Genomic DNA, 24875 nt, shown 5'->3' on the forward strand with positions numbered 1-24875 from the left:
TTTCCTAGACAGCAAAGCAGTCTGAATGCGATTACAACCATAGATTTATAGGGTATAAATCATTTTTCTCGAAAGCAGGTTGAATCCTATTATAACCAGAATGGCATACCCTTTAAAAAACATTTTTAATGTCCTGTAAAACATTAAATCGGCTGAAACGTTGCTTGTTTTAGGTCAGTTGAGATTACGAGTCATTTCATTTGATAAAATGCCAGAACGATGGACTACGTGATCGAATCATCGAACCATCCACAGTAGAAAGGGTTATGTTTGGAGGAGAAAGAGGAAACCAACAAGTCTGGTTGAAGTCCATGTGAAAGGTAAATGAATAAACAAGACTGGGGGTGGTGGGAGAAAAAGAAACAAAGCAGAGAATTATAAAAGTGTTTGACGGCCAGAGCTTGGAAATAAATTTTGGAGGAGTATCTTGTTGGTACAAGAAAATCTCATCATAATAAGATACTACTACTAAACTTATTTCTTAACGTTGGGAGTGAAATGCTTCAATAGAGGCTTGTGTTGTAAAAGATTTTAATGCGACCCAAAACCCTTTTGTGACTCTCTGCACTCAAAAGACAATGAATCGTTGATTGACAAAAAAACAACAACAAAATACAAATTTGATTTATTTGTGAAATTAATGACACATTAGTTGTGTTGACTTAAATACTAAATACATGTGCAATTTTAGTCTTTGAAGGTCACCAACTTGAATTTGACTGAAGCCACAGAAGGAAAGATAAGGTTTTCACAGGTGAAGCCTTTTTCGAGTTTGCCCAGAAGAGAGTCATGATAACTTGGGCCCATCCCAAATGTTCAGGAGTGGTGGAATCATCTTAAACGGATCGGCTGCTGCAAGAACAACGGGTGCACTTCACAAAGTACATGTTGTTGTTATTGGGAATCATTGAATCACGATATTGAAGACATCTGCCAGAAAGTCAGATGCAAAGAGGTCCTTATTTTCGAGTGGCCATCAAACTCCAGTGAACCCGTTGTGGCAAGGTTTTTGGAAGGACAGCAAAAATGTTTTATCAAAGACAACACCTGGGAGTTGAATACCTCCCTACGGTTCACTTTCTTCTTTTTTTTAGTGGAAATTTCCACTGTTATTCCCTTGGTTACAACTGGGGACTGGGAGGTGAAAGAACAGTTGAAGCCATACATGAAAAAAAAAAAAGAACTACAAAAGAACTACAAGAGAATTACAAAATGTACAACATGGCTCCCGGGATTTCACTTAAAATCAAGCTGCATTAACAACACGCTGACGACAAATGCATATGAAAAATTTTTATTTTGAAGTACTTGAGTTTATTTTTGTTTACTTCAGTTGACAATATGCCTCGCAGATGTTTCCAACCGTTTCACACGTTTCTCCGGTTTTACCAACGAACGGTTGGGGGTCGCCATGGCAGCGAGCCAGCGGGCGGGAACCTTGTCGGCTTCTCTCTGATTGGTCAGCCGTCCTCGTCTCTTCCTGGTCGGTGAGCCCATTGAGAGCGGTCCCAGTCGGCTCATGTTGAAGCGGCCAACGCTCTCGCGCCTCATCAACCCCCTTCTTTCTCGGTATGTATGAAGAGCAACGCAAATATTCCGTATTTATGACCACTCCGGTGTTGTGGCGCGGGGTTACGTGGCTTATTACTGCTTGCTGTTGCAATAGGAGGGCTGGGGGCTGTAGGTAAAAGTCAACCCTCGTATACAAACGGAAAAACATTCCAGAGACTCTCCGCGTCGACGAAAGTTTCGATATGTTACACAAGAAGCGTAATGGTTGCAGCAACATTCGCGAGTGTTATTCTTTCCTGTGTTGTTGCGGGTTCTGTGGGAGAACCTTTAGTGGTCTGCATGCCGCACTGGGGTGATGCAACAGGGACAGAAGATGTCCATCCACCAGTCCTCCCGGCTTCTTTAATTGTTAACGACCGTCAACGCCTTTTCCAGTTCAGACTATTGTCTTGCAGACTCGACGGATAGACGCGCAGTTTTGCACACATATTATAGGTATTTCAGTCAATAGCTGCGTTTTCTGCTCCAGCGGAGAAACGGCGCCCTCAGCATGCAGGAGGAAATCAGGCATAAGAGATGATGTCCCCTTAAGCCAACAACACAGCCACAGGCCGCCCAGATGACTTCCCAGTGTTAGCTCTTCATGTCATCTGACATCCCCGGTCTGGATGACCAGGCCTAATGGCACTGCTGCTCATCTCCTGTTGAGTTTTTGTCTCCCTCCCCAGCACGATGACAACTGTTGAGGAGGCGAAGGAGCTCTTCAGGAGAGCAGACGCGGTCTGCTTCGACGTGGACAGCACAGTCATCAAAGAAGAAGGCATCGATGAGCTGGCCAAATTCTGTGGGGTGGGCGACGCGGTCAGAGAGATGTACGTATGCCGCTTTTCACGCACGCCTTTGCAGAAGTACTTCAACTCCTTTAGGTCTTCCACATTCCGCCATGCTACTGCAACAGATGCCGCAACACAGAAGAGGAAGAAAAGCTATCATTTATTTATTTTGCACCTTTCAGTGCGAGCCGCACCTGAGAGCCACAAATCATTGGAGTATGCTTCTAGGAGCTTTGCACATCCTAACTGATTCCTTTATTCAATGTTCTTTGACCCCTCAATTGGATGGGGACTTTCTCTTTGGCATCAACGTTTAAGTCTTTCCGCCGCTGCTAAATTAGATTTCGGCCTGGACAGTGACAAGACAATTTTAACACGAGTTTGTTTCAACAAAGCATTTCTGTAGTTTGGACTCTGTACCAGTTTTAAGTCTTCCACAGCGTCTAACATGTTTTCTTCCAGATGCAAGAAAGTTAAACTCTGACCGGCATCCCTGTCCTTACTGTAGAAAGCTGTGCCCACAGCATGATGTCACCACCAACAGCATTTGGTTGATGTGCAGTTAGTTTTCAACACATTTAGTTTTGTATAGGAAGATCACCTGTTTGGTCTGATCAGATCACTTGTGGCAAACTGCAAATTGGACCGCTCTCGTCACGGCTCACCTTCAGCGATGACTTTCTTTTTTCTAATTGCATAGTTAGGTAGCAACAGCTTGCTCTGGATTTTCTTTAGATATCTCAAAGGAAAGGAGGTTGAATGCAACGTAACACCAGTTTCCAGATTTTGTAAGTGTAAAACTGTTTGAAAACCTCAAATCATTTTTCTTCAACCTCACAATTAATCCCATTAAAATCCCAATACTATGAATACAAATTTGTTTTATGTAAAAAAAAAAACGTTGAAGTTGACAAAAGTGCTATAATAGGTACAAACACTCCCACATATCTTTCATTCACATCTCTCAAGAAAATGTGCAAAAGTTTACAGGATATTTCTGCAAGGTGCCGCTTCTGTTCACGTTCTGTCCTCAACACATTTGTATGTTTATTTTTTTACTCCGTCTTCCTAAAATGAACCATTTTAGTAGATATGAAACAAATCCAATTTGACATTTTAGGACTTGTAAAGCCATGGGCGGCTCGATGACGTTCAAGAAGGCCCTCACCGAGCGCCTGTCCATCATCCGATGTTCCAGAGAACAAGTAAACAAACTCATAACGGATCACCCGCCTCAGCTGACTCCAGGCATAAAGTAAGTGTGCGGAGAGCTGATAAAGTAAATCAATTCAGCAGACTTTGTTCTGCATGCAGAAGCATTGGATACGAGTGTAAAAAGCAAACTGGATGTTACATATATATATATATATATATATATATATATATATATATATATATATATATATAATATATATATATATAGTATGCAGGTATTTTGTTGTTGCTGTCCTGATATGATTTGGATTTTTTCTGTCACCCAGTCCAGGTAAATTTAGCCCATATTTCCCTTCCTGGTAATGGCAGTTATCTGCGTCTTATAGTTTAACATTGTGAAGAAATCCATGCGGTCAAGGTACCGTGTAGTTACACAAGTTATTGAGGATCCAAAGAAACCATTTTGGGTCCGCTAATCTATTCAGCTCTTGTTGATGATACATAGATAGTTCAAAACATTTGGAGCCAATTTAGAAATATATTTTTAAAACAAACCAAAAGCCCAAAAAGTACTTAAAAAGTTGAAGTGAGTACAAGTATCAATGAATTTTATACTTTGAACACTAATGATGTTCCATTAATTCTTTGAGGTAAATGTGGACATCTTTCAAAAATGTACAGCTAAAATGTGTGTAGAAAATTCCTCACTTCTAAAGTTGTAGTAAGCCATGCTGAGGCATATCGATTGATTTTTTCTGTTTCATTCAGATCCAAATACTCTAAATCAATTAAATCAATTGTAACTTTTGTCCAGGGAGCTTGTGGACCGTCTGCACCAGCGCAACATAAAGGTGTTCCTCATTTCCGGTGGCTTTCGCTGTATCGTCGAACACGTGGCTTCCCAGCTAAACATTCCCCTGCAACACGTCTACGCCAACCGACTCAAGTTCTACTTTAATGGTGAGAACCGGCTCGCGCCGTCTAGTGCTCGTCTCAGTCTATTCAGCTCTTCCAGGTTTTCTGTCGGTTTCTAACTTCCAACTGAACTTGCAGGTGAATATGCCGGTTTTGACGAAACTCAGCCCACAGCAGAGAGCGGCGGCAAAGGGAAAGTGATCAGCATGCTGAAGGAGCAGCACGGCTTCGAAAGGGTGGTGATGATCGGAGATGGAGCCACTGATCTGGAGGCCTGTCCCCCCGCGGTTAGTGTTCACTGGAGAAGATTTTCTTTAATATGTTAGAAATGAGAGTTTTACAGACAGTTTCTTCATTTTGTAATGCTTAGAGTTACTCCTCCCACATTTGATTTTGATTCTATTTCTATAAAACAGGAACAGCATTGATAAAAGGTAATCTAAATGAATTACCGCTTTTAAACAGCAAAGCAATGTTTTACTGACTATTTAATATAGCACATCGTATGTTGAAAATTATTCATATCCTTCACAACAATTCATGGCAAAATCTTCCATTTCAAGTTATCCAGTCCTCTTGGAAATGACTGTGATCTTTTGCACCTTCCCCAGATTCTGCATTAAATTTACAAAATGTTACTTCCCGTCAGAGAAAACATGTTGGCGAAACTATAACATTACTTTACATCTATGACTGGTAGGGGTATGAATATATTTTTTTAATATTGTATGTTTTTATTCCTGCTGTAGCTGTTCATTATTCATATGTGTAAGGAACAAATGGTGGTATATTACAGAATGGTTGCTTTAAAATAGGATTTTCTTAATAATTTAAAACAAGGAGAAACTTAGTTGATTATTAGCATTTTATATTCTCAATAACTAAAACCATAAACCAGCCCGAGACTTTCTAAAGGTTGTTACATTTTGACGTCCAGCGTTTTTCATAATAGAGGTTAAAAGATAAAAGATAGAGAAAAATATTTTTGGACAGTTTGCTTTTTCTTTTTCAAAAGCATGTCGCAACACAAACAAACTTTCCTTTTAATAGCTTCTTCCTCTGGCCTAATTTTCTTTAAATACTTCACCGATACTGGAAAAACAGCTTCTAGCGTACTTCATCCAGTTATCTTCCACTCACACTAGTTAGCGTTGTTAGCATGGCCTGATGGCGCTCATCTACACCACCAGGTGTGAACCTTGTTCACAGATCAAAAATGAAAGAGTTTTAAGTTGATCAGGGTATAAATCAGCCCATCAGTGACGACGTGGCCTTTTACATAAAAATGTCCAATCTTTTCTTCTACAGAATGCTTTTATTGGATTTGGCGGGAACGTCGTCAGAGCTCAAGTCAAGGAGAGAAGCTCCTGGTATGTGACGAGCTTCGATGAGCTGCTCAAGGAGCTGGAGAAGATTTAAATCTGCTAGAGGAGTTCTGGTTCTTATTTAACCTTTTATATATTTGCACCCAAAGGTGTGCCAGTCAAGCTTTTTATCCAGTACACACTCAATAGACTTTTTTATGAACAGAAGTATTTACAATAGACAAACTTCACTTTCATGTTTTTTTTTTTGTACTAAAAAAGTAACTAAACACTGAGTGGAGATTAAGTTTTAGTGTTTTTGCACTTTTCACATCAGAATCTGATAATTTGTAGGTATTACATAATGGCATGTGCAATGAGAACTGTACTAGAAATGTGTTCAATACTAAGAGAACTGTAACCTGACTTGACTTTCAATAACTGTGGCGACTTCAGTCCTTCAAGGAGAATCTCAATTAAAGACCAGAACGTGCTGTAAAGAATGTCTGAATGATTTTAATTTCCTTACGTTCTCTCCTAACAGTATTTCTTCTTAAAAACAAAATAATAAATGTGGATCCCTTAATGATAAATCAGCCATTATTACAGTACAACGCAGCATCCCTCCTGACCGCTGATGGAAAACAGGCTCCCACGCTTTTTCTACACAGTTAAGAAACGTTTGATTTAAAAACAGATTTTTAAAACCAGGCATGCCGTCTCAACAGGAAAAAAAGTTACAAACACAGCACCGGGAAGAGGTAACATTGCTTTAACAGGAAACAAGAATGAAACACAGAACAGAACCTGGAGTGTTCGTAACAGACAGCAAATATAAAATTCTGATATCTGCATTGTGCAGAATGTCTGACTTTACCGCCTTGATAGGTCACTGAAATATATGTGCTTAAATTAGAGGTCACATATTGATCAGCTTATATCGAAGAGTCACTTTGTCAACACATTTAAACACACATTAAATAAATAAATGGCTACTGCACTGAGCAATAAATTTCAACACTACTTTCCTCGCCATTCTTTTTACACACACGCACTTTTTCAAGTAGCTTTTGTTGCTTCCTAAACTGGAGACGAGCTCCTCTTCTGGCCCGCTTTTTAACGTGGCACGAGACGTTGCATGTGACAATCAGAAGGTTTCAATTTGATTCAATCTGGCCGTCTGTGACCGAGAGCACGCTACCGTCCACGTCTGTTTGAATTGAAATGCAGATATTTTTAGGAGTGGATTCTTGATGTAATAAAGCCAATATAAAAACAAAAAGAGGGCCGTTTTTTTTTTGGTAGCACTGATAGAAAGTTGGACCCATGATGGCGATTCACAAAAGAAATGTAACATTCGAAGGGGGGCCAACTTGATAACTGATTGTCCCTCCTTACTGCAGCGGGGAAGCTTTAGTTGGGATCATGATCCTAGAATCCATGTGCTGAATGAGAGGGACTACAGAGAGAAACACATGGAGAGGTTCATCAGACTGACTTAAGGAAAACCACAGTAGCTGGAGTACAGAGGGGTTCATTTCACTCACCAGTGTAATAGACCACTTCATGCCAGCCGTCCTGCTGCCACACGGCGTTCCTGGTGGCTTCTCGGGAAAGAAGGTCTTTGTAAGCTGCAAATCAAAGAGCGAAGGGACAACTCAATAAATTACAAAACCTTCAAAAAAAATGATTTATTTAATTAAGACACAGTAACACACTTAAAGAGTTTATTCCTGTTTATGATCATTCCTGTCAGATAATACAAATCCAGACTTAAACTTCTCAGAAATTTTGATTCACAATTTTTTCACAAAATGTATGACCTTAATGATTAAACTCCACAAGTAAGATGTGAAAACACACCATTTTTAATTAATGGTGTGTCTCTCCTCTTAGGTCCACGCTTGTACATTACAAGCCTGGCGGGCCACCAGGCTTCACTTGTACCCCCACCAGGCTAAGCATTCTTTACTGATTTACGTTTTTATTGTTTGACTTATTTTTTAAAAGACTTTACAGTTGGGCTTCAGGTATTTTTAGTAATGCCTTCTAATAAGGCATTACTAAAAACTGTCAACATTAAACATTTTTGTAACTCAAGAACAATGGCAGCCAACTAGATGACTGCCGCTGGCCTTAGCAGGTTTTCTATGGGGAACCCTGCACAAAGTAAGTAGCATGCCATAACTGCTAGGTTGGTTAATTATTGCCATGTGGAAAATTTTGCTGTCAAAAAGAGCAACAGAAACAGTAGAATTGATACTATTTTCAACACCACAATATTTCAATACACACATTTGTATGTTTAAGTGTCTGTATTCTTATTAATTTAATTTTATGGCTCTTAATCATATCCCAGGGTGGTCAAGCTGCGTTGGCCTTCGTAGTTCTACGCCTTAAAGACACAAAGAGTGTTTGCTGGCGTTGATGGTTTATGTTTCCGCAAGACGGCCAATAAAATGATCTCAGCTAATTATAACAATTTTATAGAGCCATTAAATATAATCCCAAATTTTTTAGGATCATATTTTGTCAGAAATCCTAATGCAACATTTATGTAACCAAAGTGAGGCTTTTTAACAAGTCTGGAGGTCTAACTTAGCTTACAATATTAAAGAGAAAAAAAATAAATCGGTAATAAGAGAAATGATGTAAACTTGGACATGCTTGTGTTCGGTCATACCCCAAAGGTGATGGACCATGTAAAGATCACCAATCTGGGAGAAAAACCCTCCCACGGCCTCTCTGTTGCGCTGGCGGTATCGGATTGCTCTGGCCCTGCAGGACAAGAAGCAGCTCGAGTCGTAACCGGCACCGAAACACACTGAACCTTCGTCAAAGACCATAAACTCTCCTCATGTCTGAATTAGCTCTGGCCCCCCGTTTGAAAACTGACATTAGTAAGATCGATCAATGAGCTGCTCTGAACCCTCACACGGGCCAGGTTGGGTGAGCGGCTGTGAAAGGAATGTTTTAGTCTCGTTATGCTGACCCCAACACAAACACGAGTTTTCAGATTGTGTCTATTAAACTCTGAAGGCTCATTTCTACATGTTTTTGTAACTTGAAGCAGAACTTTAAGCTGTCACCTACAAAAATTGCTTTAAATAGCTTTGCTGACATTATTTATAGGTCTACAGGGGGTTCTTCAAATAAAGGCGAATTAAAGCAACCATAAAAGCAACAAAAAAAGGCAATACTAACCAGCCATAGAGTGATGTTGATATATTTCTCCCCCCCCAGAGACAGAATGAAACACGAGGCCTCACATTACAAAAGCAGCTACACCTCATTTTGTTGCTCTAAAGTATATAAAAACTGTGCTGGATGTGTTGACAGAACAATTTTTATTGGAAAAAAAATCCTTAGCTGCCTCAATAATGTTGTCATTTGTCATTAAGAAGATGGATGCTTAAAGTAACGTCTCCTTTATTATGTACAAATCCTTCAAGCAAACAGCTTCACTTGAGATTTAATCTCAGTTACAGTGCGGCTTCAAATATGAAGCGTCTCCGGGGAATATCTCTTGTTAATGACAGTGTGATGAGAGAGGGTTCATGTGCTGCAACTGCTCTGTAACTACAGTTCAATGAGTCAAATGAATTCAGGCTGCCTTACCAGTAATTACCCCACTCGATCATGGTTCCTGGCTGCAGGAGGAGGGAGAAAACACAACATTCCTTATTGCAATAAAACACAGCGTTCAAAACTTCTTTCCAGATTAAATACATTAAGATGGAAGAATAACGACACGTGAAAGGCTTCTTCAATCATCTGACTGGGTTTAAGACAACACGCTTCCTGCCGTTTCTCAGATGTAATCTCAGCCCGAGACCAGGGGCAATGGAGGGCATTTTTCACATGTTGCAAGGGGAGCACAGCTAGATGAAGGCTGACCTTTTCAGATTAGAAAGGAGGACTTAATCTGCAAGAGAGGGCTTGGTTTTGAGCAGATCTACGTCGAATTTAACAGCGGACATGATCAAATACTGAAAATTGGCTAAATGCACAAACCAGGTGTGTTCCTCCTTTATTTGATCTGATGAACGCAACAGAGCTTCAGATAAAACTAGAAATAGTTTTGTGAGAAGTGTCACAGGAGAAAAGGTTGCAAACTGATTTCACTGGAAAACATGAGGCGTGAAAAAGAGACTGTTAACATTTACGTAAACATGGTAATTATACTTTGGGCTCTTACTTTAAATGTTCTCTTTTTCAGTGTGGCATAATAATGAAACCTTTAACTTCAAAAATCTCTAGGATTTTTGAAGTTAAAGGTTAAAGGAGTAAAAGGAATTGGGACACTGTTCACAAAGAGGACAGAAATCTTCATACAGGCTTGAAGATAATGGATTTTTGTATGTATATATATTAACCTGTATGTATAATTTTGACCCTATGTAAATTAGATGAAATCCATAACACAAGATGAAACAAAGTTTTATGCTACAAGAATCATTGAATTTTATTGAAGAAAATGGATTAAGAAAAATTAGCAGAATAATACTGATTGAGATTTTTGAAGTCTAATATGAACTAAATTACTAAAAAAACACAAACAGTGACCCTCTTGATGAGTTTGAGTGTGGATATTTAAAGATGTGCATAATTTCAGAGCAGCGACGACTCTGAGCAAAGAGCAGCACTGATGCGGTGGCGTGTTGGTGGCGTTCCTCACCCTGAGCTGATAAGACCTGAGCTCGTAAATGTTGGGGCCTTCCCGGGGGACGGGCTCGTTCCAGAAGCTGAACTCCAGCAGGAGCTGATTCCTGCGCGACAGCAGCATCTTCCCGCGCTCCTTTCTGTACGCCGTGAACTCCTGACGTCCGACAGACACGGATACGTGAGACTTGCTTTGACTTTATTGAGTGAGCGATACAACAAGAGCGCAACAGAGGTGAAGCGCAGGAAATGGAGGTCACCTTATTCTGCCTGAGCTTGTTCATGACCTCAGTCAGAGCAGGGTAGCCGCCTCTGTAGCGCCACAGATGAACTGCAGAAACAACTTTTCATTAATAGCAGTCCAACTGTAATCTGGTGGGAAGTTAGTTCAGCTCAGTTACAGTTTTAACCAAAGAAAGAAATACCAAAAAAATCCAAAAACAAAAATGATAAATTACAAATCGGCAGTTTATTGCCTGTAAATGATGGAGTTTATGTTGATGCAGTAGGCCTTGCCTGCTGATCACAAAACCATGCGCAACAGCATGGTTTTGCGCATGGTTTGCGCATGGTTTTGCTGATACTGCTTATACTGCTGATTTGCGTGTTGCTATTAGTAATCCTACCAGCCTGGTCTTGTTCTCCATACCAGGTATTCCAGGTTCCCACCAGCTCACAGGGGTAGTACTTATCAGCATGGATGGAGGGCAGAACGTCCTCGCTGCGACAGAAGAGACAACGTGAGGCCGGCAGCCATGACGGATATGAGCACAGGTGACTTCAAAAAGCTAAAGCTAACTTCTGAGCAGCAGTAACGGAGCAACAATCTGATCACGTACTATTCTCCAGTCTCCATTAAGTCGAGACAGTTGAGAATGAATTTATGTAGAGCCTTGCAGAAGTATTTAGTCCACTTCATTTTTTCCACACTGTCGCATTACGACTGTAAACTTCATCGCATTCTAGTGGATTTTATGTATAAGAGCAACACACTAGCACATAATTATTAAAAGGGTGCACAGTTTTCTATTTTTTTTCCCCAACATCAAAAATCTGAAAAGAGGTTTTGTATTTTGAATTAGCCCCTTCCACTCTGATACCCCAAACAAAACAAAAGGCAACCAATTGTGTTCGAAAGTGATTATCAAGTAAAGTTCAGTTGTGTGAATTTTAAGCTCAGAAAGACGACTGCTTTTCTACGAAGGCCTCAAGTTTGTTAGGGAACATTAATAAAGAAACTGACCGAGCGGCTCAGTGGGAACAAGTTGCGATGATATGACAACAATAACGAATCTGGCCTTCATTCAAGACAGGTGCTGACGAAAGCATGTGTTTGCAGTGAACCAAGAGCAGGTGAGAACAAATAGGAGGTTTAATTGAGCTAAAGATAGATAAATACTGGAGGAGGCAAAACACTTTCGACTGTGGAAGAGGTTCTCTTTGCAGCAGGAAAATGAGCCAGAGCTGCAATAGAAGGGTTAAAAATCAAAACATCTTCCTGTGCTGGAATGGCTTACTCAAAGTCCAGACCTAAAACTATGTGAAAACCCGCAGCAGGATGTGATTACCGATCTTCTCAGGCACTCTCTGGGGATGAAGAGTAGACTAGAACCACAACAAGCCCTGAGTGATAGAGTCTAAACCTAATGCGAGTTAACTGAATATTTTTACAAGGCACTGCATTTAATTTTAGTAATCTAATATACACACATTTTAGTCATAATTACACTTACCACAACTTATTGTAGTCATCCAGGCACTCCGGCTTCACATTATGGACTGACGAAGGAAGACATGTCATTACTATTGGTTTTGTTGTTAAGACACATTAAAAGTCGAGGACCCAAATAGTCATGTGGGGACCTTACACTGAATTTTGTAGAGGTTACTTTCCTCGTTTTTGGTCAGCAAGGTGGAGTGTGCATCTTTCCTGGGATCGACCTTCCTGACAAACAGAGACCTAAACCAGCTGTCCTCTCTGTTTCTGCTGCTGGACGCTGAAAACCCTCTGACCCAAGAACACAGGATGAAAAGGACCACATCACGAACTGCTGCGATGCCGCTTCGAAGCATGCAGCGCATTTCCACACGGTGTGACGACAGAAACAAACACACCTGTGTGTCTCTTATGATGAAGCTAAACAAGAAGTAACGAGCTGACCTTGAGCACCGCGCATGGTTAAAGGCGAAATATGACAGAGACTGGTGTTATTTCACTTATACCGATCGACACACGCAGCTTTTTATCACACACCTCCTGGGATAAATCACTAGGGGATGAATCTTCAGAGTGACCAACAGCTGAAGGCCAACTGCTAACAGTCAGCGGGCTAGCTTTGCGGTAGCCGCAGAAAAGCAGGGTGAATATTTCACACAACAGCCGAAGTAATACGCTGGAAACACGACAGCCAGGCGCCGAGGACTGTGACCGCTCACCTGACCCCGAGCGAGAGGTTTCCGGCTGACAGAGCCCTGCTTTTAGCCGGGGCGAAGCCTCCGCGGACTCTCTGAAGGACTCCTGTCGCCATCTTCGGTTTAGAAAACACAGACAGTGACCGCCTCTGACCGCCAGGTGGCGACAGAGCTCCGCCTCTGCACAGGCGAGAAACGGCGTGTCCAGGGTTACGCATCAAGCATCCACTGTCCACTGGGAGGAGGTTGTCCACGCCAGTCTCAACGGCCTGCGTTTGGCTCCATCCATCTTCCTATTAACTCTCACAGCAAGATGTTTAGGTGGTTTAAGGTTTTCCTTACCTGTCTTCCATAAATGCCAGACACAGAACAACTTCGTCACAGCAAAGGAAGCATTTATTGGTACTAAATTGATGATGAATTTCCTGTTTTCATTTACCTTTACCCCACAGCTATAACATAAGATTGTGTGTCTGAGTTGACCGTACTAAGATGGCCATGGTAGAAGTGAGGCGTCGATCACTTGTGGGAAAAAAAAAATGTAATTCTCAAATTAAACATAACTTCATAATTTAGCTTAAGACACTTTTTTTCACTGCCAAAAACTGTGAAAGGTGCTGTGTAAACAATTCAGGATTTTTTACTCGATTTTAAAATCAAGTATTTACTCTAATACTCGATTTTAAGAAAATCGAGTATTAGAGTTAATAAAATTCAGAGCAAAATTGAATGTAAATGTGGCATGTTTTGAACATGGGATGGCGCTATAATCCAGTTCATAACCTGTCTTCAGTTTGCCACATCTGAGATGGCTTACCAGCATGAAAACCTTCTGCAAGTGATCATGTTGTGAGACATAAGGCTGCTAAACTTTTATTTTTGCATGACGAGAAACTGTGTCAAACTGTTGGTAAACAGCCAGTGCTTCTTTTTGCGAGAAGACAAACAAAATCAGATTGCCACTAAGAGCAAAAAGGATTAAGAATAAGAGAGGATATAACGACATAATCCCAGTCGGAAACTTGCGTTAAAGGACATTATGATTCTGTTGTTTCTTGAAATAGTGACCATTTCAATTGTTTTTCCCCAAGACCTTCATTTTGTGATATCATGTACATACTGTTTATTCATTCGATGGCATGCAGTGTACTGTAAGCTGTGCTAAGATAAGTTAAAAGAGCATTCGGGCCCCAAGGAGAAGATCCTGACTCTTGACGGGGAAATCAGAACCCTTACTGTATTTATTCCAATCCGAACCAGACGAGCTGCGGCGTTGTTTCTCCGAAGCCTTCGGGGAGAGCCAGTCGGCACAGGTGACTGGGGCTTGCCGCAGAAAAGAGGAGTTCAGTGCAACTTAGATTGACTTATTGGTTGACAGAGTGACTGTGAATGTAATGGGGACCACATTGCTGAAGCCCACTTGGCTACTTTACCACCAGAGGAATTCAGAAACTATGGAGGGATTTGTTTTGAGTTCAAAGACATAAATCGTGAAGGAGTATGTGCACGGTGAAACATTTTTGAACAACAACAGGTAAAATGTGAATATGTCTGGGAATTCAAAGAATGACCGTATCCAACCAAATTGTGCTATACAAGTAAAGAAAGTACCTATGCTGCATTTGTGGAAAGATATCAGTACATTTGACCCCCAGTGAACTATTTAATCAGATCAGTTCATTCAAAAGGTTTTAATTAGGTTTTCGAGTTTGTTGTTAAATCCCCAGAAGGATTGTAAAACAGAGCAGCAGGTGGAAACTGCGATAATGTCAGCAGTCGGATCTGCATTTCTTTATTTTTATTTTTATTTTTAGCAAACTTAGCTAGACATGGAATGGTTTTACAAACATTTTATTATTGGAAGAAGTGAGATCAGCTCTAAAACTGAGTTCCACTTTCCCTCCTCCAGCTGTACATGATGCACACCATTATCAGCACAGAAAAATATGTTTTGTAGAGTCTTAAAACAATCTTAAAGCCCCTGTTAAAGCAAAAGAGTGGTTGCTCAAGAGAGAGTTTTGCCTTCACAGCTCCCTCAAGGCTTCCTCAACACATATCAGAAACATTCCTCAGAGATTTTGGTCCATGTTGACATAATAGCATCAAATAGTTGCTGCAGATTTTTTTCTGTTGCACAGCCATCATGCTGGGGTTCCTGGTCCTCCACATCCTAAAGGTGTCAAATGATCAACTGCTAATAAGGAACATTTCATCCAGACCATTAGACCACCACCACCAACCTGAGCCACTCAGACAAGGCAGGATGGATCCATGCCAGTTCTGAATGTTGCAGCTGGAATCCAGACTCCTTGGACCAGATACAATTTTCAACCCTGTTATTGTTTGATTCTGGAGCCTGTTCAAATTGCACTTCCCTGTTCTTGACCCGCAGCAGCCGGTCAAGAAGGGGATCTCTGCTGCCGCTGCAGCCCAGCTGCCTCAAGGCTCAATGTGTTGTGAGCTCAGAGATGATATGCAGCACAGTTTGCGCAGCTTGGTTGTACGGAGTTGTAATTTAATCTACTGTAGCTGTCCTGTAATCCTGAACCAGTCCACCCATCCTCCTCTGATGCCTTCAAGGCATTTTAGTCCACACAACAACTGCTTTGGACGTTCTGTTTACTGCTATATGAATATTTGATCATTTTGTGTAAAAAAAAATAAATAAATAAATAAAATAATCGCAGTAAATCAGAGGTGTCTGAAAAACTCTGACCAGTCCTGTCTGGTGTGAACTTTGGCGTCTCGTCGTCACCATGACTTTCCAAAAAATGGAGTTGCTGCTGTGTTACTGGCTGGTTCACCGTGAGTCTCAACAAGCACTTTAACTGGTCTGCCTGATAAAGTGGCCAGTGAATTGTGCTACTGTTGTGATGCAGTCATGTAAGCTTCTCATGGCAGAGCTTAAAGTTACCAAGGCAGCAGATGTGATTTCAGAATTGAGCTAAGAAATTGTGAAAAAAAAAAAAAAAACTAACATGATCTTATCTTGGCATTGTTCGCGGAATACAGTTATGATTAATGTCGTTTTATTACTCAATCCCTGGACAAAATTACAATTTGTCTAGAAGTCTGGATAGAAAAAAATCCCCCCGTTGCTAAAATTGAATATATTTCTCCGGCATTGGCTTATTTATTCTAAAATAATTGGAAATTACTGTGTGATCTATGCCAGTCGCCTGTAACCTTATCCACTTACATTCTCACTCATTTTGATTGTTTAGGCACCAGCCTGCGCTCGGCCTGATTCCTTGGATTTTGTTTTCGAGTGCATAAATTGCTCTAAACCAAGGCTTTGAGAGGAGCAGCTGTGAAAACAGCTGACATGATTCCTCTGCTAATGTGCCAGAAAACATGGGATGCCATTCATCTGAGAGTTTAGAAAAATTAAAACACATGCACATTCTTCAACTAATATGGCTTTGCCCCCGCCACCGGTCTCACACACACACACACAGGGTGGATCTTCTGTAATTTAAACATCGCAAAGCAGCATTATCTGATTAGCTGTCACTGAAGTTTCTCCCACCGTACTCCTATTATCTTTGGCTGAATCGCAGACGTGCACGCTGGCGAAAGCTTTCCAAGAAATGCAGCCGGACGTGTGAGAAAATACTTTGGACGTTCTGTTTACAGTCTTTCACCTTATCTTGTCTGGCCTCCGCAGTGAGTGAGTGCAGCTTTGTGGCAGAAAGTGGCACTAAGTCATTTATAGTGTTTGCATTAAGTAGATTAATATCCAGGAATTAGCCTTTGTTGATATTTCCATAATCTAATATAGATAAGAAAAGGAGCGCCTCGATATGTAACTTCTCTGGAGTCAGGAAATATGGCTGACAGTAGCAAAAAAGTAGAAGGATTTTCCTGAGCTTGGCATTTTTTTTAACACTTATGTGTGTGTGCATGGTAGTTTGTTCTGTCTGCCTCTGTGTTGCCCTCCTGGGTGAACCCTGCCTCTGGCCCACTGACCTCCGGAGACAGGCACCAGCAACCCTTTGACCTCACCAGGGATAAGCTTGTACAGACAAAGGATGGATGAAGTTGTTACTGGTTTTTAAAAAAATTTTTTTTAACATGCTTAAATTCTTATTCTGGGGCGAATGTGGCTGTGTGGTTGTCTTGTGATCAGAAGGTTGTAGGTTCAATTCCAGCTTCCTCGTGTCCCTGGCACTTAACCCCAAATTGCCTACAGGTCTGTATATTGGTGTATAAATGCATGCAAGTGAGTGTGACTCTAGTGTAAAGTGCTTTGAGTGGTCAAAATGACTGGAAAAGTGCTTTATAAGTTCAGTTCATTTTCCCATTTGCTCCTGCTGCTCAGAGTAAAGGTAAGTGACATGAACTTACTGCCCAGAAAATCTATGTCAGTGTTCACAACTTCTTCTGTTCACTGATTGGTCCAGTAGAAAATCTACCAGGGAGAATCCAAGAGAAGGGAGAAAAACCTAGATCAGAAAATGGTTAGCTGGGACAGACCTAAAGTCGCCATTCAGTGGCGCCACCAGCAGGCAAGGAGGGTGAAGTGTCTTGCTCAAAGTCAGAGACAGTTGGAATGGAGCTACAGCCCACCGGTAGGACGAACTCTTACCACCGCCGACCTTGAAAGTTTTATTTCCAAATGAAAAACAAGGCAATGCTGATAAGGAAACTGAAGACAAGTAGTTTGCTACTCGAGGCCTACTTTAAATCTTTTTGAAACTCAAAGGAAAACAAAAACCGACAGGAAAAAAGGAATAAATAACTTTTGTACTTTTGATAAAGAATTAGTTAAAATATGCTATCTTTTTTGCCCTTAACCTAAGATATTTTATAACAAAGCGGTTAAAAAATGTAAACACATGATTCAAAAAAAATATATAAAGCAACAATACAAAAACACAATGATTAAGGTGCAAATCCTGAAAAATACCAAAACTGTAACCCAAGATCACAGCCATGACACTAGAAAAGGTCTCTGACCCCAATTTCACTTGCAGCACAGACAACGAAAATCAAATTTGGGATTTATGAACAAAGAAAAGCAAAAGTCTAAACACTCTGAAATATATCACCAGCTGAACTTTCACAATACATTATGCTCAACAGAAGGTCAGTAACAATTCATGGCTGTGTCGAAATTACATTCTTTTCCATAACTAGATTTTTTTGCTGGATAAAGCTTAAACCACAGTGAAGGTAGAGACTTGATGAACGTTTTTTTCTGTAGACCTCGAACAGAAACCCTGAAAGCTGTGTGGGAAAAATCCCTTCAGATGACGTTTGCAATGTCGAAGCTGAACAATACTCAGAGGTTTAAAGGCGTCATAGATTGCCCCACACTCGACATTTCCAAAAACATGATACACGTTGTACAACACATCATTTGTGTCATAAAGGGCTTGGGTGATAAATCTCCTAGTTGTTCCCAGTGTTGACGCATGACATTCCCCAGCTTCCCAACTTTTCCAAAGTTTCGTTCTCTGCTGCGCGATGCGCCTCACTGGTAAACATGTCCTATTACTGGTTTGTAATTAACGCCACTGGCATCGAATTTTAAACAAAGATGTAAGCATTGTAAACAGTCAAATGCATTTTGATCCACAGTTGAAATATTATTTGGTCTAAAATTTCAAAACAGATTAAGATGGATTTCTTCACATTATAAAACACAGCTGGGGAAAAAAGTGAGGGAGAATTTATGACGACATGAATAAAAACTGACACCGAAGCACAAAGGCTAATGTCAGCAGGGTCGTGACATGGGCTCCGACCCTGATCTGTGTCGTGTCTTGTCATAAATCGGCTTCCAAGAAAGGACTAAAAGGGGTTTAAGGAGACAAAGGACATACTTCATGCATGTCTGCTTTCTCTGTCTCATCTGCACTTCTTCTTCGCAAAGCAATACTCTGACGCAGATGAGAGGTGCGATCGACAAATATGTGCTCAAGGCCAATGTAATGTTTTCTGAGAGGAAGAACTTCTCTCCTGAGCCGTGGTCTTCTTTCACCTACGGCATGAGATGTTTGTCTGGAAGCAATTTGGCCTGTGCATCAAATCGTGAGACGCGCAGGAACGTGTCCACAGATTACAGCTTTGCTTTTGCTCATACATCACAGGCCACTTCACAAGGTCGGCCCACTGATTTTAGCCGGGCCAGCTTCCCAAAATCCAGCAGTGGACCCATGTGAGGGAATGTGCTGCAGGGGCATGATGGATGAACATGGGCCTCAGTATATTCTCTCTTTTGTCGTCTGCTGGCATTTCAGACCTCATTGTTTTTAGTTTGCAGTGTTCCTGATTGTTGCAGGTAGAATATATTCAAGGGGAATAGATTGGTGTTGGGAGGACAGCTGATTATTGTGCATTCTCAGCTGCAGGGTTTTTGCAGGTGTGTTTGTTCTTCAGAGTGCAGAGTGTTATGTATTTTCCATATGATCTATTTCCTCTTTTCACTGTAACAGGTGACTGAACCGTTTTACTTTTATTACCACAATGACCTCATATTCCCACGAGTACGAGCAAAGCTACATCCACCAGAGCAACTGCTTAGGAAAGACTGAAAACACATGTGTAGCTCATCCATCTGTCCGTCTGTCTATCTCTCTTCACCTGTATGTGTCCTTTAGTTTACTTCTCTAAGTCTGTTTAATGATAAATCAATATATTTAAAGACGTCTATGCAGCTTTACATCCAAAAACTTATTGATTCTGAGAAAACGAAGCTAAATTTCTCAATGAAAAAATTCTTATTGCCACAATCAGTCAACAAAAACATACAGTTGTCTGTCAAATGCCAAAGATTTTGCTTTGACAGAATCAGCAGTTTGTCACAACTTGAAAACCACAAACATTATGAATTATATTCCCAATACAACCAAAAGTTTAACTGCAGGTGTTTTGATAAATGCCTGCATTATGACATTAAATCATCAAAGTGTTTGATGATTTCATGTCGTTTCGACAGTGCCGAAGTCCTTTTCCTAACTGTGGCAAGTAAGATTTTTCACAGAACTATGATTATTTTTTTAATGGACATCTAACAAGATTTGATGCTAACAGGTTAGTCAGTACGTTGAAACTACAAGCAAATTACGGATGCTGAAATTACAAGACTAATTTCCTGCTATTCACTTAACCTGATTAATAAATCTGCAGTCCTAAAGTAGTAACTTTGTGGCTTAATAATCTGATGTCCTTAGTTTTTTTTGCACCGATGCTCTATTTCTGCCATTTTATGGAATTGCATACTTTTCTCACAAGTTTCATCAGATGCCAGTCTGTCACACTCTCTGCAGAGACAGCGTTTGAACCGATGTTTAGCCACGTAAAAGAGGAGCTCTTCTGCACGTTTTTCTTGAGAGAATGGGCCCAGCGGAATAAAACGATGAAGTCATGCTTTCTTTTTGACATTTCCTTACTCTTACGGCACAGGTGGCGTCGTGAGGTTGGCTTTTTCCTTCCTTGCGCGTCCATCTGGAGTGTGTCAACACTTCAGTCCGGCTCACACGTACCCTGTAGCATGAATGGAGAAGTGTGCATGTTCTCAGTCTTTTCAGTGGTTCATAAACCCTTCACGTTGAATACGACTACCATCAAATTAAAGTTTAGTCTTTTTGTCCATGCACAGCATATGTCCAACTTCTGTATTTTGCTGTATAAAAATCTCTAGGCTGCAGCTATACTAGAAAAGGTATTAGATGTTGATTTGGGCAAGTCTTTTTTTATGACAGGGAATATGATATTACACTCCTCTGAGCTCTTCTAGGACTAAATTTATTATTTTTACTCGATGGCTACCATAGCTGCTGGTGGATTACTACTTAATCGTTTCTTTATCATAGTTGTGTGGCTATTAAAAGGTGTTTATTGTAATTTTCACAACATTCCCCATTCATTTGTATTCGTGTTTATAGCTCATGGGGCAGCACAAGCTAGCAGAAAGTTGTTGAGGTGTGTTGGCCAAACGTCTTGAACACCAAGCATGGACATTAACATGGACATTAACTCATAACACAGGCTCCTGCTACAAGATTTGTTCTGCATTTTTTTAGTGGAGAAGAGGAAGTGAGGATAAATGTCTGAGAGCAATATCTTAGAGATATAACTATCTGGCACCATGCAGAGGAAATTAAAACCACTCAGTAGTGAGTCCGGTCTGCCTGAAATTACACAGAATCAAATAAATAACTGTAACTAAAACTGCAAGTCAAAGTCTTGTTGCTCTTTCAACATTACTCTGCTGTGCACATGCATACATTTCTCCTAACTTAATGTCACCAAAGTAACCTACTTTGCATTAGAAATTTACAGATCAGTCTGTAATTTTTTAGGGGTAACTACAGCGATAGTTCATGTTGTTTGGTCCTTAGAAATCACTTTAAGCCGGTGGTTCTCAAACCACAAGCACCCCGTCCTGGACGATTTAAATGCATCTCTGATCCAGAACACTTGATTCAAATGAAGTGCTGCAGAGGCCTGTTTGAGGAGAAGCACCTAAAACATGCAGGGCGGTCCCTGAGAAACACTGATTTAAGCTAACGGCGCACGCGTGCTGGAAGGAGGTTTGCACAAAATAATGGAGCAGCTACTTCCCGACATTGACTTAGGCTACCTTCACATTACAGGTAGACAGGTAGACAGGTCCATCCGTTACACATGCATAAAAATTATTGAAACATCAAAAACTTAGCCACTCTGGCCGGTCAACAGACCTATTGGACTCTTACGAATTACTTTTAAGGCTTATTCAAATGGGAGAGGCTTCTGAAAAAGAAAGAATAAATAACACCAATGACCTTTTGTGGAGCTTCGACTGAAGCCTCTGTGGAGAAATCTGTTTGGATGCGCAGCTAAAGCCAGGAGTGGAGGGATTGAGATGAACTGCGCTTCAGGGACAGACTTCTTTCATAAGTTCATAAACATATTTTGCAGCCATTGTTTACGTCCTGATTTACCACTTCTGGATTTTCCTGGTGATACATGTCTGACATCAGTCACATAAAAGTTGGATAAAATGTTCAGACTGCGGATGCTGTGAAAATAATTTGATACATACCCAAATTAGTACCGCTAATGTAAGACTTAAATGGCACAGATCAAATTTTTGGGGGGATCGGAATTGGGTCATTCAGAGTGCTGTGAAAAAGTCTGACAATTATAAATACATTTAGGATTAAGTAGACTGTTATTTGACAAGTAAGAAAAATGCATTTGGACGAGGTATTAAAGAAGGAAATGTGTGCTGTTGTGTCAAAACACTGTACCATCAAAAATAAAGAGTCTCTCTCAGGAACAAACACAGAATATTTGTGCGTTTGTTTCTGTTGGTGTGTGGTTAACTGTTTAGAAAATGTCTTTCTCACATGTCCTGTGTGATTTTTGTGCAAAATCCTTGACCAGATCAGAGTTCACCCTAAGCTCTGTCTTGGCAGGAAAAGAACAACTGGCTTAGTGAATTTGCAGTTTGCAAAACTCCCACACTCATGTGCATAATTTGTGTTATTTAATTGTGCAATCTTTTTTTTTTATTCCATAACAAATAGAGAGATCACAAAACCAACATAGCATTTTTGCTTAATATGGGAACATTTTCCTACAAATACATGAAGTGCATTTTTCTGGGAATCGATGGTAATGCTGAACTGGCTTGTTTTTCTTTGAAAATCAAAATGCCAGGAAAATGTGCAGAGATTCTGTGTGTTGGGAGTGTAGGGGATAAAATAAACACGGGCAACAACAGCTTTCACTCATTTGCACCAAGGCTAATCATCCTAATTACGTCATGCTGGAATAAACTGAGTTCACGCAGCGCAATGTGAAATGTGTAAATCGAGTTTACAAGTGTATTTTTTGCTGAAAAGGTCGAACAATTTACACAAGAACATTTTATGCAAGAGAAAGCATGTAACCCACATCATCAGCTTTTATGATACGCTTTTATGAAAATTTGTTAGCGTTAGATGAGCGATACATTAGACAACTAAATAAAAATGTTGTGGTATTAGAGCCATAAGTGACACATTGCAGCACACCGAATCCTGTTGCATCTGTAAAATAACAAAGTCCCTAGATTTGCACATGAATTTGAGCATCTGGAGGGAATGTTTAAAACAATATGCAGACTTAAAGGACTGCATAGTACTATGTGCATGCTGAAGATGCTGATATTTAAAAATCACACAATGCAATTCAGTATGTTTAATATGCATTGTGAAAAGATGTACAAACCCAGGAAGGTTTGGAGTGTCCATCAAAATTTCTGCAGTCTTCAGGCTGATCTGTAGGACGATGCATACAGAGCAGTGGAAATAGCAGTGAGTCTCTCCATCAAGTAAATTATTGATTAGTCTGAGTCTGGCAGTTTGGTGTTAAGAGGATTTGGTGATTAACTTCCAGGAATCCCACAGTCACAGACTTTAATCAATTCAATTACATTCAAAACTACTTTACTGTTGTTGTAACTCGAATTATTTCAAATGGTCATGGCAGATGGTGATGAGTGTTGGCAGGAAGGACCTCCTATAGAAATCTGTGTTACAGTTGAATTGGAAGAAGCCTCTGACTAAAGAGCTAAAGTCTCATGAAGAGGATGGTCGGGATTGTCCATAATTGTCCAACATCAGCGTCTGACCTCACAAATGTTCTCCTGCAATGATTGCACACATATTAGCAAAATTAGATTTGTATAAAACCAAAGAGCTCGTACAATGATTACTGTGAAAAGAGAAACCCAAGTGGCATTCAGACCATCTATTCAGCACAAACAAACATCAGCATCAGCTTGTTGTCCTTGCAGAGACAACCACAGAGGTTGTATGTTGAAGCCACTAATGCCTTGTACTTAAGTTCTCATTCCAAGCACCCTCGACATTTATGACACACCATGTTACCTTTCACTCAGCCAAATGTTTGCAGAATTAGGTCACATGCAATATGCTGTCTGAATGCACAGAGCCAGGCTACACATCTGAATTTCATTATCGCGAAACACTATTTCCATGAATGAAATTGAGATGTATAGACACAGAGTGGAGCATTATTAAGCTGAAGATTTAACAAAAACAAAGGCGGCGGTATGCATGATGGCCGCTTGTGAGGCCCAGCGCAATTTGACACAAAACAAGAAACAGCAATTTCTCAAGTTAAATGCGTTGTGTCAGTCCAGCTCAGGGTTATACAGACACGGCGTAATTCACTAGAAGGATGTCCAAGATCAATCTTGATTTTACCCAAGTGTCTTCTTTTTAAAATCCCATTAATGCTGTCGTTAAGGAGTCATTAATGATTTACATACAGAAATGTCCGAAGACTCGGCCGGAGTGGACGACAGCAGCAGATGGTTTTGCTTAAAGGAGAAGTTTATTTTTCAACGGTGTTTGCATGTTTGATCAAATTCTCATCGCGGTTAGTATTTATTATGCACATGCACGAATCTCTGAAGGGGCATGAAACTCCTCAGAGATGATGTGATCGATATCGTGGAAAGATAGTTTTAGGAAAACGCTGCAGCCATCTGACAGTGATTACCTGCTTACCTTCAAATGCACTAGAAACATATTGAGGCATGTTGTTGTTACATTTGTTTTTGTTTTTTTTCTTTTGTCTGCGGGGTTGATAGATACGTGTCAAATTATAGTTATCATTTTGAACATGTAAAGCAAACCTCATGTCATAACAGGGCTTTCTTTATGAAATGCTCTGATTTTGCCGGAGCTGAGAAAGTGAAAACAGTGTTAGATGACTGAATTGTTTGGACCGCTTCTAGTCTGTGCTTACATTTTACCTCATTCTTACCACAGGATAAATGATAAAATGTGATGTGCATGACACGTCCAAGAGCCTATTTCTTGAGAAGCGGTTTGCAACTGTAAACGCAGAGATTACAGTTGGCACTCGTCTATGGCAGCGGGTCAACCTTTTTGCCGCTATTATTTTTGTCCCAGCTGAATTCAATTTATCTTTATTAATTTTATAGAGCTGACTTGTTTTCCAGGCTTACATTTGCGGTTGCGTTTTGTTTTTTTCTTTTACCTAATGTTTTCTTTAGACAATTTGAACAACAATTGTGTGTTGGTGCGTTCGGGGAATAGTAAAACTTTGATGG

The 24875-nt window shown here is 40.4% G+C and overlaps 2 protein-coding genes across 5 annotated transcripts; one reads left to right on the forward strand and one right to left on the reverse strand.

Moving 5' to 3' along the window:
• Window positions 1–31: 31 nt before the first annotated feature.
• On the forward strand, window positions 32–6222 carry psph (phosphoserine phosphatase). 4 transcript variants are annotated; one of them, XM_055028033.1, is made up of 6 exons: window positions 32–320; window positions 2241–2384; window positions 3466–3600; window positions 4315–4460; window positions 4554–4702; window positions 5724–6222. In XM_055028033.1, exons 2-6 carry the CDS (start codon window positions 2245–2247, stop codon window positions 5832–5834), a joined length of 681 nt encoding a protein of 226 aa, XP_054884008.1. In that variant the 5' UTR covers window positions 32–320; window positions 2241–2244; the 3' UTR covers window positions 5835–6222. The 4 variants fall into 4 exon arrangements, with proteins under 4 accessions (XP_054884008.1, XP_054884010.1, XP_054884007.1 ...); XM_055028032.1 differs by lacking the exon at window positions 32–320 and adding an exon at window positions 1233–1569; XM_055028034.1 differs by lacking the exon at window positions 32–320 and adding an exon at window positions 1528–1569 and having other exon boundaries at window positions 2222–2384.
• On the reverse strand, window positions 6220–12929 carry nipsnap2 (nipsnap homolog 2). The gene is made up of 10 exons (XM_055028031.1): window positions 12818–12929; window positions 12250–12389; window positions 12115–12160; window positions 11008–11102; window positions 10642–10712; window positions 10398–10538; window positions 9338–9369; window positions 8403–8497; window positions 7267–7350; window positions 6220–7178 (listed from the first exon to the last, which is right to left on the reverse strand). Exons 1-10 carry the CDS (start codon window positions 12907–12909, stop codon window positions 7114–7116), a joined length of 861 nt encoding a protein of 286 aa, XP_054884006.1. The 5' UTR covers window positions 12910–12929; the 3' UTR covers window positions 6220–7113.
• Between the last annotated feature and the right edge of the window lie 11946 nt (window positions 12930–24875).

Source organism: Poeciliopsis prolifica, unplaced genomic scaffold (genome assembly GCF_027474105.1).
Source record: "Poeciliopsis prolifica strain line A6 unplaced genomic scaffold, Auburn_PproV2 SCAFFOLD004, whole genome shotgun sequence".
Classification (NCBI taxonomy): Eukaryota; Metazoa; Chordata; class Actinopteri; order Cyprinodontiformes; family Poeciliidae; genus Poeciliopsis; species Poeciliopsis prolifica.